Source organism: Capricornis sumatraensis, chromosome 13 (genome assembly GCF_032405125.1).
Source record: "Capricornis sumatraensis isolate serow.1 chromosome 13, serow.2, whole genome shotgun sequence".
In the NCBI taxonomy this organism is placed as follows: Eukaryota; Metazoa; Chordata; class Mammalia; order Artiodactyla; family Bovidae; genus Capricornis; species Capricornis sumatraensis.
In genome coordinates, this window is record NC_091081.1 from 28,597,628 (window position 1) to 28,614,993 (window position 17,366).

General features: G+C 42.9%; 1 protein-coding gene across 1 annotated transcript in view; it reads right to left on the reverse strand.

Moving 5' to 3' along the window:
* The window catches only part of LOC138089542 (coiled-coil domain-containing protein 162-like), a 78,879-nt gene that overhangs the window by 56,938 nt on the left and 4,575 nt on the right, over positions 1-17,366 (reverse strand). Inside the window, exons 4-6 of the mRNA XM_068984941.1 lie at positions 11,422-11,539; positions 8,418-8,583; positions 2,235-2,373 (exon numbers count right to left, since the gene is read on the reverse strand). Of these exons, the coding sequence (XP_068841042.1) occupies positions 2,235-2,373; positions 8,418-8,583; positions 11,422-11,539 (423 nt within the window). The remainder of the gene's footprint in view (positions 1-2,234; positions 2,374-8,417; positions 8,584-11,421; positions 11,540-17,366) is intronic.

Below are 17,366 nucleotides of genomic sequence, written 5' to 3' on the forward strand. Positions count from 1 at the left end.
CCATTGGAGGACACACCAATTTGCATCAGGTTCTTGCCTGAGTTTGGCAACAGAGGCAGAGAGAAACTTTTGTGCTTAGAAACATGTATCTTTCTGGCACCCTAAGCTGGTTTGTGCCACAGTGAAGCAGGTGCCAGGTAACGAGGACTCCATGGGGCCACTGTCCTGAGCTATATCCTGCCTCTCCTCCCCTGGTCTATGGAAGTATGCTGCTTTCATTTCAGACGAGAATTTCTTCTTTTCAAACTCTGAAGAAAGCTTTGATTTACGAAAGAAAAAGGTTTCCTGGAATAAAAGTCCTATTTACCCAGAGTTGGCGAGCTCTGGGAAGGGCCAGGGAACTTCCTCAAGCTTTCTGTCTCTTTTGGTTATCTGAGGACTTAATTGCTCGCAGGTTCAGCACAAAGTGTTAATAAAATCCTCAAGTAGAATGACACTGATCTTTCACTTCTCTTTTTCTCCTGCCTCCTGTCTTCTCTTCAGAGTTTCCCTTTCCATCCATCCTGCTGCTGTCTGGCATCCATCCTAGGTCTCAGGCTTTGGAGTCAAATGCACCTAGGTTCTAATCCTGGTCTGCTGCTTACTAGCTGTGTGACTCCAAACTCACACACAACCTAAAGGGTTCTGAAGAAATAAAGGGCTGGAGGAAATGCTGTAAATGAAGGACTCTTGGTTCCTTCTGAGGTCCTCTGAAAAATATACTGACTATAGAATACTGAAACCAGACATAGGACACGTGACCCTCCATTCCTGCAGACTGAGTATGCCAGGGCAGAGAAAGCCCCCAAAAGCAATTCCTAGGGGAAGCAGAGGAGAAGGCAATGGCACCCCACTCCAGTACTCTTGCCTGGAGAATCCCATGGATGGAGGAGCCTGGTAGGCTGTGGTCCATGGGGTCATGAAGAGTCTGACACGACTGAGCGACTTTGCTTTCACTTTTCACTTTCATGCACTGGAGAAGGAAATGGCAACCACTCCAGTGTTCTTGCCTGGAGAATCCCTGGGACGGCGGAGCCTGGTGGGCTGCCGTCTATGGGGCTGCACAGAGTCGGACATGATTGAAGCGACTTAGCAGCAGCAGCAGCAGCAGTAGCAGCAGCAGCAGTAGCAGCAGCAGGGGAAGCAGAGCGGTTTCCCTGGGAGAACAGGAGCAAGATGAACTCCATGGAGCTGGAATTCCAAAAGAATTTCTGGGGTATAGTCCTATTTCTTCAGTCTATGTAAATTCCCTGCAAATTCTGACTTGAGATTTTCAGAGCCCACAGGGCTAATGAATGGCCACCCTGACAATTAGTCAGATCGTTTATATCCTCCCTACTTGACAAAGCTATAGCTCCCAAAGCAACCTGTCAATAAAAAAACCAACCAAACAAAAAAACAAATAGCCTGATTATTTTTGTCCTGCTGAATTTGCATTCTAAATCCAGAGTCCTCTGATGCTCAGAGTAAAGAAAAAGCAGAGAGAGAAAACATTAGGTTAAGTATAAACTCCAAATTTCTATTCTCTGTGGACACTCATGCCAAACGGTTGGAAATGATTATAATCCACAGATAAGAGTACTGCCCTCCAAGGTCCCCCTCAGTTCCCCTAAACACCCACACTGGGAATTTATTAAATGAAGTTAATTTTGACAATTTAAGAATAAGCAGGGACTCTCAGGTCTAACCACTTCCCTTCCCATGTACAATTTATTATTTATACAGGAAACATTGTGATTCTTAATTCAAACTAGTTTTTTGATCAATCATGACTCATTAACCAAACAAACATTCTTTTTTGATGCAGAGTATTTAATACCTACAAGGCTAGAGGTAAATTAAGTGATTTATAAATTTAACTCAGGTAGTCAATTTTGTTGGTTTCAGATGTGCAGTGAAATTCTGTTCTTCTGAAAGGTAATTAAGGGCTGAAAAAAGTAAAACTTGGTAGGAAGAATAATCTTCAGCAGTATAAAAAAATATAATTCCCCATAAAACAGTCTGTTATGCAAATTAACTACATTGGAATCACATTTAACAAAATCAAGAATATTATTATCTAACAAGAACACAGTCCACCTGGACAGCCTTTGCAGCAGAACACATTTGGTAGCCGCAGTGCTTGGGATCAGGTTGTGCCCTTGACTATTTTAAGCTCATTATCTAATCATGCCAAGAGTGGCCTCCCTCTGTGAGCACTTAGAAACACCTGCCCCACAGAATTTAATAGACAGGAATAGCCCTCCAGCCCTTACCGGATGAGGTACCTCACTGCAGCATCAAACTGCAGAAACATAACCTCCCTTTGGAGGAGAAGGACTTGGGACACCAGAGTTGGGTCTTGAGGGCTCTGGAGGCTGTCAATCATTTTCTGCAGCTCTTGAAGTTCGGATCCTAGAAGACAGATGACATTTTAAGTCAAACAAATTGAAATACAGGCTACCCCAGCTACCCTGTGAACCATCATTTCACCTCCAAAGCTAACTTTTTAACTAAATCGACTTCTGTTTGTTTGTTTGTGAGTATACTAATTAAATATTTTACAAGATCAACGAAGTCTTATGTTCCAGAACCCAAGGCCTGATTTATCTTTTCTTCCTTCCTTCCTTCCTTCCTTCTTCCCTCCCTCAGGAATATAGTAACTTCCATTGGTTTTCAGCAGAATAAGAACATACTGCTGAAAGTAAGTTTCAAAGTATGCAAGGCTATAGACTCTAAATAGATTGAAAAAAGAAATTACAAGGAATGGGAAAGGTATAGGTCTCAGTAAATCTATTCAGTTCAGTTCAGTCGCTCAGTCGCATCCAACTCTTTGCGACCCCATGAATTGCAGCACGCTAGGCCTCCCTGTCCATCACCATCTCCCGGAATTCACTCAGACTCACATCCATTGAGTCTGTGACGCCATCCAGCCATCTCATCCTCGGTCGTCCCCTTCTGCTCCTGCCTCCAATCCCTCCCAGCATCAGAGTCTTTTCCAATGAGTCAACTCTTTGCATGAGGTGGCCAAAGTACTGGAGCTTCAGCTTTAGCATCATTCCTTCCAAAGAATTCCCAGGGTTGACCTTCAGAACGGACTGGTTGGATCTCCTTGCAGTCCAAGGGACTCTCAAGAGTCTTCTCCAACATCACAGTTCAAAAGCATCCATTCTTTGGCACTCAGCCTTCTTCACAGTCCAACTCTCATATCCATACATGACCACTGGAAAAACCATAGCCTTGACTAGATAGACCTTAGTCGGCAAAGTAATGTCTCTACTTTTGAATATACTATCTAGGTTGCTCATAACTTTTCTTCCAAGGAGTAAGCGTCTTTTAATCTCATGGCTGCAATCACCATCTGCAGTGATTTTGGAGCCCCCCAAAATAAAGTCTGACACTGTTTCCACTGTTTCCCCATCTATTTCCCATGAAGCGATGGGACCAGATGCCATGATCTTTGTTTTCTGAATGTTGACCTTTAACCCAACTTTTTCGCTCTCCTCTTTCACTTTCATCAAGAGGCTCTTTAGCTCCTCTTCACTTTCTGCCATAAGGGTGGTGTCATCTGCATATCTGAGGTTATTGATATTTCTCCTGGCAGTCTTGATTCCAGCTTGTGTTTCTTCCAGTCCAGCGTTTCTCATGATGTACTCTGCATAGAAGTTAAACAAGCAGAGTGAGAATATACAGCCTTGACGTACTCCTTTTCCTATTTGGAACCAGTCTGTTGTTCCATGTCCAGTTCTAACTGTTGCTTCCTGACCTGCATACAGATTTCTCAAGAGGCAGGTTAGGTGGTCTGGTATTCCCATCTCTTTTAGAATTTTCCACAGTTTATTGTGATCCACACACTCAAAGGCTTTGGCATAGTCAATAAAGCAGAAATAGATGTTTTTCTGGAATTCTCTTGCTTTTTCCATGATCCAGCAGATGTTGGCAATTTGATCTCTGGTTCCTCTGCCTTTTCTAAAACCAGCTTGAACTTCAGGGAGTTCACAGTTCACATATTGCTGAAGCCTGGCTTGGAGAATTTTGGGGCCTGAAATTATTATAAACCAGTGGCCATTTCTTACAGCCCTACCATTCAAATCAACACTGGCATAGACTCATCCTGTCAATGGCTCATGGATTAAACAAGACTCAAGACCATCCAAGGAGGCAAAAATACGTATACATATATGTATACACAAACATACATCCTTCTAGGAGATTCACATCATTTCAGGAGTAGATGTGAGAGATCCTCAATAGGCTTATTTCTTGGACCCTTATCCTAAAGGATTTATATGTGTTTTGGATGGAAATTTAAGCTAGGGGCCTTTTACGGTACTCAATACTGGTTTGAGGAACCTGGCCTGGGTCTAGATGGCTGTACTAGCATCTCTATTATTGGCTCAGGAAATGAGGCACTCAGAATGGGGAAGCACAGAAAAAAAAAATCACGGTCCTTAGGGAGCACTGGTGGGGTGGGCGGGTGGGCCCTGTTTCCAGGTCTACAGAATGTCAGCTGATGTGAAATGCTCATCAGCTCCCTGTGGAGACAGTAATAGTTTTCTACTTGAGAGGACATCCCTGCTATGCAAAGAGAAGCAATGTGGAAACTGATCACCATCCCTGATTGTAGCCCAAGGCAGAAGTGAGATGGGAGACCTATGAAGCATTTCCAAAGTTAGGCTGTATAAACAGCTCACCCAGACTTGAGCAGCCTTGTACCCTAACTGGCCTGGTACTGGAACTCTGTCTATGTTTCTGGGATGGAAGGCAGGGGACTGAGAACAGGGAGGCTGTCCACAAGAGCCTGATCAGGGAAGAACCAGGTCTGAGAATGGTTGCCAACATGTGCTTGCAATATGGGATCTTGGCTTTAGAAAAGGATGTGAAGTAGCTCAGTTGTGTCCGACTCTTTGCAACCCCGTGGACTGTAGCCTACCAGGCTCCTCCCTCCATGGGATTCTCCAGGCAAGAATACTGGAGTGGGTTGCCATTTCCTTCTCCAGGGGATTTTCCCACCCAGGGATCGAATCCAGGTCTCCCGCATTGCAGGCAGACGCTTTAACCTCTGAGCCACCAGGGAAGCTTATCCTTAGAAAAGGATGAGCAGTCCAGATTTCATACCCATTGGACATTTTACACATAACAGAAGAATATTTTGGGCATATTTTTCCAACCACGAAAGAATTGGGGTCAATCATTAGACTTTTTATGAATCCTTTATAAATCTGATGGTCATATCAGGCTGAAAAGAAACTTCCACAGCAAATGGTGCAAGAACTCAAAGAATTCTGTGGTGGATGGAAGGAGGGGTAGTCAGTGAGCCTTATTTGTTCAAGGTCTAGTGTGCTTGGTCTACAAGCAATACACTCTGTCAGGCTATGCAGTAACCAGGAGAAAAAGTTTGTAATCCCCTGCAATGACAATAAAAAAAAAAGAATATAAAGTTGCACATACCCTGTGATTAAAGCTCTGTAAAATGTATTTGAGCAAGGGTTAGAAGGAAGTAAAGTAAAATTATTTCACTTGTTAGAATAGTTGGATTATGCGTGATTTTTCTCATTATTTCCATTATTGTTTATAAAATTCTGTGTGTGCACTTTTACACAGTCACTTCCCAGCAAAACTATGTGCTGGCAGATGGCATTATCATTAAAATATAGGTACAGAGGAGGGCCTACCTTTTCTTAGTTACACACTGATAATACTGCTCATTTGGGACTTTTTCTGTGGGGTCGCACTGCTCAGAGGGAGCAGGGATGGTGGGCATGGGCAGGGAAGGCAGCCTGTCTGTGAGGATCGGGCAGGTGGTTGCATGTGGTCATGGAGGGGGGCGATGGTGGGGGAAGGAGGAGACTCTCCACTAGGAAACAAATGAGCCTTTTCTTGTGCCTTTCCACAGGAGGGTTCTGTGTGGGAAATCAGAAAGAGAAGAATCACAGCGGCCCAGCCTCCATGTGAATACTCAAAGCCAGTACCTTTTGTTCCTGAAACCCTAAGTTCAGTGTGTAGTGTCTGGGTTTCTTTGGTCTCCTAATCCTTTACAAGGAAATCACAATGTAAACTCCCACATTCTGATTACATCTTCTGCTTCACACTGACTCCAAAGGGAGTTGCTGGCCTTCAGGGAAGGAGAGAATTTGGCAGGGTCCACAGAACTAGTCCACAGTGTCTAAGAGCTGCTTCCTCTGTCAAGTGGGAGGACCACAGCTGAAATTTGAAGTGTTTCTTAAAAAAAAATTTTTTTTTTAAGTACATAAGTCTACGTATGTCCTTTTATCTAATCCAAATAATTCTGAAACGGCTAAAGGGAGTTGGGTGGGTATATGAACAGATCCATCTCATCTTTTCACCTTAGTTCTCCTTGCCTCCTCTGGGAAGCAGGCCAGGAACTAAGCAGCCTAGCCTTTAAAAAAGATGATTATCTTACAGTGGAATTTTTTTTAGTTCAGTTTGCTCTTTATCTATTTTCAGCAAAGCAAAGTATGTAAAACTTTGTACATTCTCCCTGGAGCACAAATATTTTTACTGGCAACATGACAACATGTAGGTCTCTAATTGCACACCTCAGAAAGCCTGGACCTCCAGATATTTCAATGGTTTCCAGTTCATAAGCATATAAATAGTAAGAAACCAACTGCCTTCCTGCTCAGTTCTAGGTCCTCAACAATTGGGCCTTATTTTCTACTATCCCTCAGTGTCGCACTGGTGGGTTCATCCTTCTGGACTGGCCACGTGTAGCCTGTTTCCTTTGCCAGCATCCTCTTTTCATCCTCCTGCAGGACAAGTCCTTCTATTTTTCTCCATTGATTCAAGTGGGGGTAGGTCCCCCCCAGATCATCTTCCGGGTGGGCTTCTCCTCTCCCAGCTGCTATAGAACTTCCTATGCAGGGACTTCTGGAAACACAGCTCTGGCTCTTCCTCATCTCCATATAACACCTGTCTGCCCTTCTTGAGGTGGGGGTGGCATTTTTCCTGGCCTATCCTCCTTTCTTCTTTTCCTCAACTAACGTCCAGCTCCATACCCCCCAACATCCAGCTCTACTGAGAGCATTTTAGTTTATTTTCTGAGTAAACCCCTTTTACAACAGTCCCAAGATTAGCAAAAGGAAAGGAGCTAAGAGTGCTTTGGAACTTCTGTAATTTCTTGATGCTTATTGAAGACTTGCTAGTAGGCCTGCAGTAATTCTGAGCTTTCTCTGCTGGGGCAGCACCAACCCCATTCCTTCATGCTGGCTATCCTCAGATATAGGCATCAATCTCCCTCCTGGAACAAGTCAGAATCTCCCACAAACACTTCCTTGATGCACTGGCCAGAGAGGAATAGATTCAAATTATATCACATTTGTTTTAAGATCACTTAGGTTTAAATAGGCATGTTACCTCATTGTTTTGGCTCTTCTCACACTTTAAAATCCTTGGCTACTATGTTATAATATATTGATATCAATTAATTAATATTTACATGACCAATGACATAATTTGGATGGGAGTCAAATTGTTAAAATAGTAAGATTAGTTTCACTGCTTTTGATAAACCCAGTTTACTAAGCATCTCAGTGTCTTTATCTCATGTATTTATCCGAGAAATTGTGCTGAGTTGGATTAGCAATGGGCAGATAAAACTAAAGCCTCAACTGTTCTTACTGACAGGACTACCAAGTGGGTCTTGTTAGCTACCCAAGGGCTGTCCGCAAGGCTTTGACCTTTCAGGAAGGCCAGGAGGGGAAAGGGAATGAAAGCAAACTAGTATTTAAAGGGTATTTGTACATCCTTCTAAACTTTTTACAGATTCTAATCCACAGAACAACCTTCTAAGATAGTTATCATCACCCTTATTCTACAGATGACAACAGAGACCCAGAGAGTAAAGAGCCCAGCTTCCAGTAATCCAAGTGACAGAGGCAGGGCAAAACCCCAGGACCCCAGCTCTCACTTGGCATACTTCGTGGTTTAGCCAACAAATGTGGAATCAATCAGTTTGGAGACAGTATATGACGGGACTTTCCCTTTGCCATTTTGTCATTTATGAGGAAATATTTTAGTCCTGTCTTTCTGAGCATTCCTGGTGGCTCAGATGGTAATGTGTCTACCTGCAATGGGGGACACCTGGGTTCAATCCCTGGGTCAGGAAGATCCCCTGGCGAAGAAAATGGCAACACACTCCAGTACTCTTGCCTGGAAAATCCCATGGATGGAGGAGCCTAGTAGGCTACAGTCCATGGCATCACAAAGAGTCGGATGCGACTGAGTGACTTCTCTCTCTCTGAGCATTAAGGGCTTCACAGTAATTAATTAGATGGGGGAAATCCTTCCACAGTGTATACTGTATATGTATATCAAATATTACATTGTTCACTCAAATTTTATTCTTCAACTATGCCTCAATAAAGCTTAAAAAAAAAGCATGTCACGGAACTTCAACTGAATATTGAAGGCAATTTTAATCACCTTTAGTCACTTACCAATACCCTCAGTTCCTCCCCAGTCACCTCTCAGAGGGTTAGGACTCAGAGGAAATTCAAACCATGCTGGACAATTTCCAAGTTTAGCAAAACTGAAAAGGTAGGCCACAATGTCATGGAGAGGGGCTATCAGCTGCAGAGTTAGCTTTAAGGCTCTAAAAGCTACCTGTGAGTAAAATCAATACAAAGAAATAAGTTTCAAGAAATTTCTAAGGGGACACAAAAATATATGAGCATTGATTAGGGCAATATATTTAAGAATTTTTAAATAAACATTTTCACATAATAATACATGATAATAGCTACAAGACAGTATCTGAAAAAATGAACAAGCTTTTCATGAACTCGGGTTATACAAGTCTTTTGACAAGGTAACTCCTGCTGGGGAATTAAAACAATGTGTTTCTCTTTCTTTAAAGCCATTGGTGGCCAAAAAGACATCAAAATATGATTGTATTACCAATGATCAACAAATTACAAAGTTCACAAATAAATTCCTAGCAGGGACTCGTATTCAGACAACATTGCCCTGAGGGCTGTTATTTCTTCCTACCTATAAGGAAAACATAACTACTTATCAACATAGTTTAAACACAAGACTAAAAAACAAACAATGGATCTTAAATATCAACATTCAGCAAAGGAAAAGAGAAAAATTATGACTTAACTGCAGAAAGTAGCAGTTTTATATTTTTTAAAAGCCCTAAAAAATGCTCATGGTGAATGAATGAAGTAAAGGGTAGTTCTATTTCTAATTTCTTGAGGAAGCTCCACACCGTTTTCCATCATGGATGCACCAATCGTCATTTCTACTAACAGTGCACAAACGTCTCCTTTTCACCACAACTTCACCAACAGTTGTTCTCTTGTCATTTTTAATAACAGCCATCCCAACAGGCGTAAGGTGATACCGCATCACAGTTTTGATTTGCATTTCCCTGATGGTTAGTGATGTTGAACACCTTTTCATTTATGTGTTGGTCATTGGTATGTCTCCTTTGGAAAAATGTCTACTCAGGTCCTTTGACCATTTTAAAATCAGATTATAGGTTTAAAAAATTTTTGTTTTGTTTTGTTCTTGCTTTTGCTGTTGAGTTATATGAGTTCCTTACATATTTTAGGTATATATAGTTTGCAAATATTTTCTCTCATTATGTAGGTTGTCTTCTCCTTCCATTGATTTGTTCCTTTGCCAGCAGAGGTTTTTTAGTTTGATATTATCTCACTTGTTTATATTTGCTCTTGTTACCTATGCTTTTGTTGTTGTATCAAAAAAAATCATTGCCAAGACTGGTGTCAAAGAGTTTTTTTCCCGGTTTTCCTCTAAGATTTTATAGTTTCCAGTCTTAACAGTTGTCTTTAATCCACCTGAAGTTAATTTTTGTGACTGGTGTAAGACAGGGATACAGTTTCTTTCTGTTGCATGTAAGATTATCATATATGATCCAGCAAACCCACTTCTGGGGATATATCAAAAGAAATAAATCAATATATTAAGGAGATTATCTGCACTTTCATGTAGAATTACTCACAATAGCCAAGATATGGAAACAACCTAAGTGTCCAGTGTATGGATAAATGGATAAAGAAAATGTCACACACACAAACATACACACACACAGGAATATTATTCAGACATAAAAAAGAACTGCCATTTACAACAACATGGGTAAACTTGAATGACATTATGCTAAGTGAAATAAACCACGGAGAAAGACACACTGTATGATCTCACTCATATGTGGCATCTAAAAATGAAGGTCAAACTTACAGAAAAGTGGAAATGGTGGGGGAAATGGTGCGATGTGGTCAAAAGGTACAAACTTTATTTATAAGATAAATAAGTTCTAAGGATCTAATATACAGCATGGTGACTATAGTTAACAACACTGTATTGTATACTTGAAATTTTGTTAGAGTTGGATAAGCGTTCTCACCTCCAAAAAACAAAAAAAGTAACTATGAAGTGATGAATGTATTAACTGTGGTAATCATTTTATAATGATTAATCATCATGCTGTACAATTTAAATATATACAATTTTATTTGTTAATTACACCTCAATAAGTATTAGTTGGGAGGACGAAATGGCAACCCACTCGAGTATTCTTGCCTAGAGAATCCCGTGGACAGAGGAGCCTGATGGGCTGCTGTCCACAGCAGGGTCGCACAGAGTAGGACACGACTGAAGCAACTTAGCAGCAGCAGCAGCAAGTATTTGTTGCTCAGTCATGTCTGACTCTGCAACCCCATGGACTGTTTGTAGCCCGCCAGGCTCCTCTGTCCAAGGAATTCTCCAGGCAAGAATACTAGAGTGGCTTGTCATTCCCTTCTCCAGAGGATCTTCCCGACCCAGGAACTGAACCAGGATCTCCTGCATTTCAGGCAGATTCTTTACCATCTGAGCCACCAGGGAAGCCCCACACGTCAAAAAAGTTGAGCGGGGCGGGGGTGGGAGGGGGTGGAAAGGGTGAGAAACCTAGATTGCTAAACAGGTTTTCACTTCCAAAGAAAAATCATAATGTTCCCAAATTGCTGTTTTCAACACTGCATTTTATTTAGTTAATAGTTGAATGCTTTATGCATTTCTGTATCTATTCTTTTTAATGGTTAACCTTTATCAGTAAATGAGGTACTTAGAGGAACTCTTCAAAAAACAGAAACCAGCTAATTACTGTGATTAAGTGTGATCTCAACCTCTCTTCAGCTTCAGCACATCAGGGTGGGGTTTTCTTGGAGCTGGGGAGGAAATTAAGGATTAATAAGGAGTCTCAGAAGCTCCATTAGTGTTCAGTAATGACCACGGAGAAGCAGAACTATGAAATAACGAGGCACAAGGGAAATTATAATAAAGCAAGCAAAATATGAGAAGCTGAGAGATTTCAGTTATTAAATGTTCCTGGGGAAAAAACCCAACAAGAGATACTCTCTGAAACTGACATGTTTAACTGTGGGACATAAAAACAGCCAGTTTCCATTCTGGCACACATAAAAAAATACAAACCTTTTCTGGCAGAGTTTTGAACATAACCAGCACTTCAGAAGGATGGGGTATGAACCATAAGTTGAGGAAGACTTTCCCATCAGCAGACAGCAAACGCCGTGGCCGGGGCTGAAAACTCCTGCGGTATGAGAAGAGAGATCCGGTAGTACAGCGTTTGTCTCTCTAAAAGGGGCTCCCGGTGTGAACTATTTATACCTCCGCCCTCCAGCCGCAGCACCAGAGACCGCATTGCTGTACACACATCGAGTGTCTAAGCCCGAGGGCAGCGGGACTCCTTTTCAGGCAGCTCGCCAGGGGACACAGTTATAAATAACTCACCAGGAGAAGAGCAGTTGGGCTGGTTTTAGCCACAGCTGTGTTGGGAGGAAAGCGTGGGCACAGACGCAGGGAAAGGTGTGATAAGAAAGGAAGCAGAGAGGGCATGAATTAGGTGCTGATGAAGGAAGAAACAGACAGAACAGGCTCCATCTTGAAAGCAGGACTCCATCTTGGGCTGGACTCTGGACTTTGATCTATATGCCCAGTACCTATGGAAACGACATACCAACTGGAAAACCAGACCCCCGGAGGGAAGACCCCCAGGGCTCATACCTAGACTCTCTGTCACCTAAAAGAATACGCTAATTATCTGTGTAACTGAATAGAAGCATAAATTCTATTATGCTTATTGGGGTATGAGCACAGGCCTATTGATAATTGTCCACTGTTAACTACCTAGGCCTAAGGCATATGAATCACTGGTTATCTTTGACTGCATCTTTCTTTTCCTTCGTTCAGACTAGTTTCAGGGAATTTAGGGAGGTGGGTTTGGGCACGTACTCCTAGGGTATATAAGGTTTTCACAAAAACTGGTCAGGGTCCTTGGCTAAGAGGAGACTCTGCCTTGGTCCCGCCGGTGTAATCAACTGCACTCCACTATCTGCATTGTCCTTCTGAGTAAATTTGTTTCCCAGAACATGTGGCTACAACACTGACACCATACTGGGGGTGACAATTTTCTCACTTAATTCTTATGACAACCTTGGGACGTTCCTATGCTGTTCGTGGTTCACAGAGGAGAAAACAGAGGCCCTACCAGATGGTTGGATGGCATCACCGACTCAATGGACATGAGTTTGAGTAAACTCCTGGAGTTGGTGATGGACAGGGAGGCCTGGCATGCTGTAGTCCATGGGGTCGCAAAAAGTTGGACACGACTGAGTGACTGTACTGACTGACTGACCAGGTTACAAAGATCTTGCCTAACCAACTTGTAAGAGAAGAAGTTGAGATTTAAGCACAGATTTGTCCAGTTCGAGAATTCAGGCTCCAGGGACCAGCTTCTGTTTTCCTTCCTTCCCCACCAGATTCCTGTCAAGTTCTCCAGACTCTGGCCCTCTTTTCCCTCCTCCTTCCTATATTGCGCTAAGTCACTTCAGTTGTGTCAGACTCTTTGAGACCCCATGGATTGTAGCCTGCCAGGCTCCAGTGTCCATGGGATTTTCCAGGCAAGAATGCTGGAGTGGGTTGCCATGCCCTCTTCCAGGCGATCTTCCCGACCCAGGGATCAAACCCACATCTCTTGTCTCCTGCATTGGTAAGAGGGTTCTTTACCACTAGCTGCCACCTGGGAAGCCCCTCTTCAAATATTGGGTTGGCCAAAAAGTTGGTTCAGGTTTCCCCATAAGATGTTACAAAAACTTAAATGAAGTTTTTGGCCAACTCAATACTTTATCATTTCTTAGGCACCAGTATAGCAGGTTTTTTGTTATAAACATAATTCATTTATGTCTGGTTTAAGGATTCACACAGCCCAGTTACCTACTACCTGGCCTGGGGTATAGAACACGGCCAGTTCCTTGGAAGCCCCTTCACAGTTCCTTAGTCCCAACTTGCTCCACTTTGGCTGGCAGTGCCTCAGACCACCTCAGTCAAAACAGGCAAGAACCGACCTCCTCACCCCCGCCCCCACCCCGATCCTGGGCTTCGTCCTGTGTTAAGAGAACCATAACCTCCAAGTCCTCAAAATCAGAACCCAGGGTTTTTAGATGCCTCCTTCTTTACCCCTCAGGTCCTACTGATCCCACAGCTCTCTTGTGTGGAGTCTCCACTCACACTCCATTGGTCTATAGCAAGGACTCTCAATGGGAGGGTTTCACCTTCTCGAGAGCATTTTGGAAATCACCAGGGCAGTTTTTGATTGTCATTATTTCTGGGTCCTTAGGAGAGATTCAGATGACCCATTTCATTTCCTAAAATAAAATGTAATTCATTTTAACTGAGGTCTAATGTTTTCCATATCAAACATTCTGAACATGAAACTTAAAATTTTTAAAACTCTACTTGGGTTAGTCTCAAGCCTCAGGATTTTAATCAGGTAATTTGAAGTTCAGAAACAAAGCATGGTCGTGTTAGCTTGGAGAACTTCTCTTATTTCAGCCACCAAAAAGTCAAACTATCCATTCCTGGAGCAGATCAAAACCAGCTTAATCTCGTCCTATCTCTGTTATTTGTTCAAAGGTGCTCCAAAGAAACACTACAATCAACAATGAGCACAGCCGATCATGTGATCTACACTCCCACCAGCACCTTCAATTCTTTACTTCTTCGTACTTACAGCCCATCTATCTAGCAAAACCCTAACTCTGGATCCCTCTAGCTAGCCTGCTTTCTGCTTCTAGTCGCATGTTGCTGAGCACAGCTGGAGGAAATCACACTGCTAATTTTATTGATGCAACAAATAATTGGTTTCCAGTCTGAGCTGTGTCACGCCAGGAAAAACTGGTTTTCTTTCCTTTGATCAGCTTTCATGTCCATTTCCGTTTTTCAGTAACTCCAAATCTTCCTTAAGCCTCATACCAGATTCCTAGCAGCAGATGATGACATGGTCTATTATTTCATAATTGAATCAAAGGGGCTGGACCTGCCTCCACTTCCTGAGGGCTCATTTCCCCCTCCCCATCCTCTCTTTCAAACCAAGGGCCAAGGCAGAAGTACACACCCAGGGTATGAAGTGAAGATAGGCTCTGCCCTCAAGGATCTTACATTCCAGAGGCAGCTAGACTTGAAGCATGATGCTGTGATGGATGTGGAGGAATGGAAGTATGTGAAAGTGGAGAACATCTAGAATAAGAAGAGTCTGAGACTCGTTGGGAGACCAAGGGAAGAAATTCATAGCTGGTACCTTTGAGCTGTGATTCATTATCTCCCCCTCCACATTTCTCCTCTTAATGGCATGACCATTCTTCCCGCCCCCCCCCCCATTAAAAAATGTGATAAAACATTCATTAAATTTACTATTTTAACTGTTTTTAAGTGCACATTTCAGTGGCATTAAGTACATTTACACTGTTAGGCAACCTGCCACCATTTATCTACAGAAAAAACATCTTTTCCATCTTCCAAAACTGAAATTCTGTACCCATTAAACAACAGCAAGACTACCATTTTTTTATTCACAAGCCAGAGACTCTGGGTAACATCCTAGATTCCTCTTCCTTCTCCTCACTCAGTTCTGCATTAAATCCAGCACCTAGCTGATTTAACTTTCCTAAACATCTCCTGTCTGCGCAGTTTCAGTACGTTCCTAAATGGTCACCAACAATCATCTTGCCCCCCTTCTCCCTGTTTGAAAGTGAAAGTGTTAGTTACTCAGTCATGTTCGATTCTTTGCGAGCCCATGGGTGTAGCCCACCAGGCTCCACTGTCCACGGAATTCTCCAAGCAAGAATACTGCAGTGGGCTGCCATTTCCATCTCCAGGGGATCTTCCTGACCCAGGGATTGAACCTAGGTCTCCTGCATTGCAGGCAGATGCTTTACTGTCTGAGCTACCAAGGAAGCCTGTTTGTTGAAGGACAAAGAGCAGACTTCTGGATCTTGCCCGTTGCACTTTCCATTCTGCTTCCCCAACTCATTCTCACATACCCTGGAACAGGAGCCACTGGGAGGTCCACATGGCTGTCTCATATCATGAGATATGCTGTCTCATATCTATGTGGGTCTCCGAGCTGGAACTGAAATTCTTTCCTTGTCCACCTGAAACACTAGTCTTTTCAGGACCCAGGTTTAGTGCACCCCCTTCCCTGAAGCCCACCTAGGTCTTCATCCCCACCTCCCTGATCCTTGAGATAATACTGAATATTGCCTGGTGGGTTCTTTCATTATACTTCAATTTTATTCTTTATCACAACGTCTGGTCATTGTCTATTTCCCCTTGCCTGAAGGGCAAGAACCATGTTTAATTCATTGCTATACAGTTCTTGGCACCAAGGCTACCATGTACCATTGTTCAGTTTGTGTCCTGAGGCAACCAGCAGTAGCTAAAATCCAGCCTATACTTGACTTGCCAAACTGTGCACCCTGGCATGGGACTACCCCTGCCCAAAGGAAACAGCACTTTCTTATTCATAAAGCAGCCGTGTGAGAGAGTGGTGGATCTGCCTGTCACACAGTAAGGGCTTGAGTATTAGTGTCCTCTCTCTTTGTCCCTTCTTCAATCATCCACCAGCCAACACCACTACGCCTTGCTCCTGGGAGTATGGCCACGCGTCAGCCTAGTCAAGACTCCAGTCTCCTCTAGAGCCATGAAGGGCACAGAGCCCTCAAGGGGCATCCTTCTTTGCAGGAGAGCTTCCCCTGGCCCCTCTTCTATTTAGGTTCTGTTCAGGGGCAGGGTGTTTCTGCTAAAACTAAACAGTATATTTCAGCCCTTTAAGGATTAAGTAGCATCTTAGAATTTTAAACCTATGGAATATATGGGACTCTTCTAATCAAGGAGATGGCAAACACAAGCAGGGAGGCCTCCTTTCTCCCTTTCCTTGACCACGGTCATTGGCAATCAATCACAACAATCTCATAAGCTTGGGGTGTCTTAGAATCCTTAGCAGGACACTAATACATTGTTGGAATCTTCATTTAAAATAAAATATTTCTTATTCTTAATATAACTCAACTCCTTATTTTAGGAATAAGGCAAGGACCTCTATCCATGACCCTCATTCCTCAACTCTGTCCCTTCATCTTTAGCTAATCCTGACCAGAGTCAATGACATATTTACCTTTGCAACTCCAGTATACATAGCAAAGTGCTTGATACTAAGTAAGCACTGAACAAACAATGGTTGAATAATCCATGAATGATAAGGGAGTAAAAGAGTTGTCTGATACAAGTGGTCTTTCAATTCCCTTCTATCTTTCTGTTCTGTGGTCATATTTATTAAGTATTACCCTTCAGTTCAGTTCAGTTCAGTTCAGTCGCTCAGTCGTGTCCAATTCTTTGCGACCCCATGAGTCACAGCACGCCAGGCCTCCCTGTTCATCACCAACTCCCGGAGTTCACTCAGACTCACGTCCATTGAGTCAGTGATGCCATCCAGCCATCTCATCCTCTGTTGTCCCCTTTTCCTCCTGCCCCTAATCCCTCCCAGCATCAGAGTCTTTTCCAATGAGTCAACTCTTTGCATGAGGTGGCCAGAGTACTGGAGCCTCAGCTTTAGCATCATTCCTTCCAAAGAAATCCCAGGGCTGATCTCCTTTAGAATGGACTGGTTGGATCTCCTGGCAGTCCAAGGGACTCTCAAGAGTCTTCTCCAACACCACAGTTCAAAAGCATCAATTCTTTGGCGCTCAGCCTTCTTCACAGTCCAACACTCACATCCATACATGACCACAGGAAAAACCATAGCCTTGACTAGACGGACCTTTGTTGGCAAAGTAATATCTCTGCTTTTGAATATGCTGTCTAGGTTGGTCATAACTTTCCTTCTAAGGAGTAAGCATCTTTTAATTTCATGGCTGCAGTCACCATCTGCAGTGATTTTGGAGCCCCCCAAAATAAAGTCTGACACTGTTTCCACTGTTTCCCCATCTATTTCCCATGAAGTGATGGGACCAGATGCCATGATCTTCATTTTCTGAATGTTGAGCTTTAAGCCAACTTTTTCACTCTCCTCTTTCACTTTCATC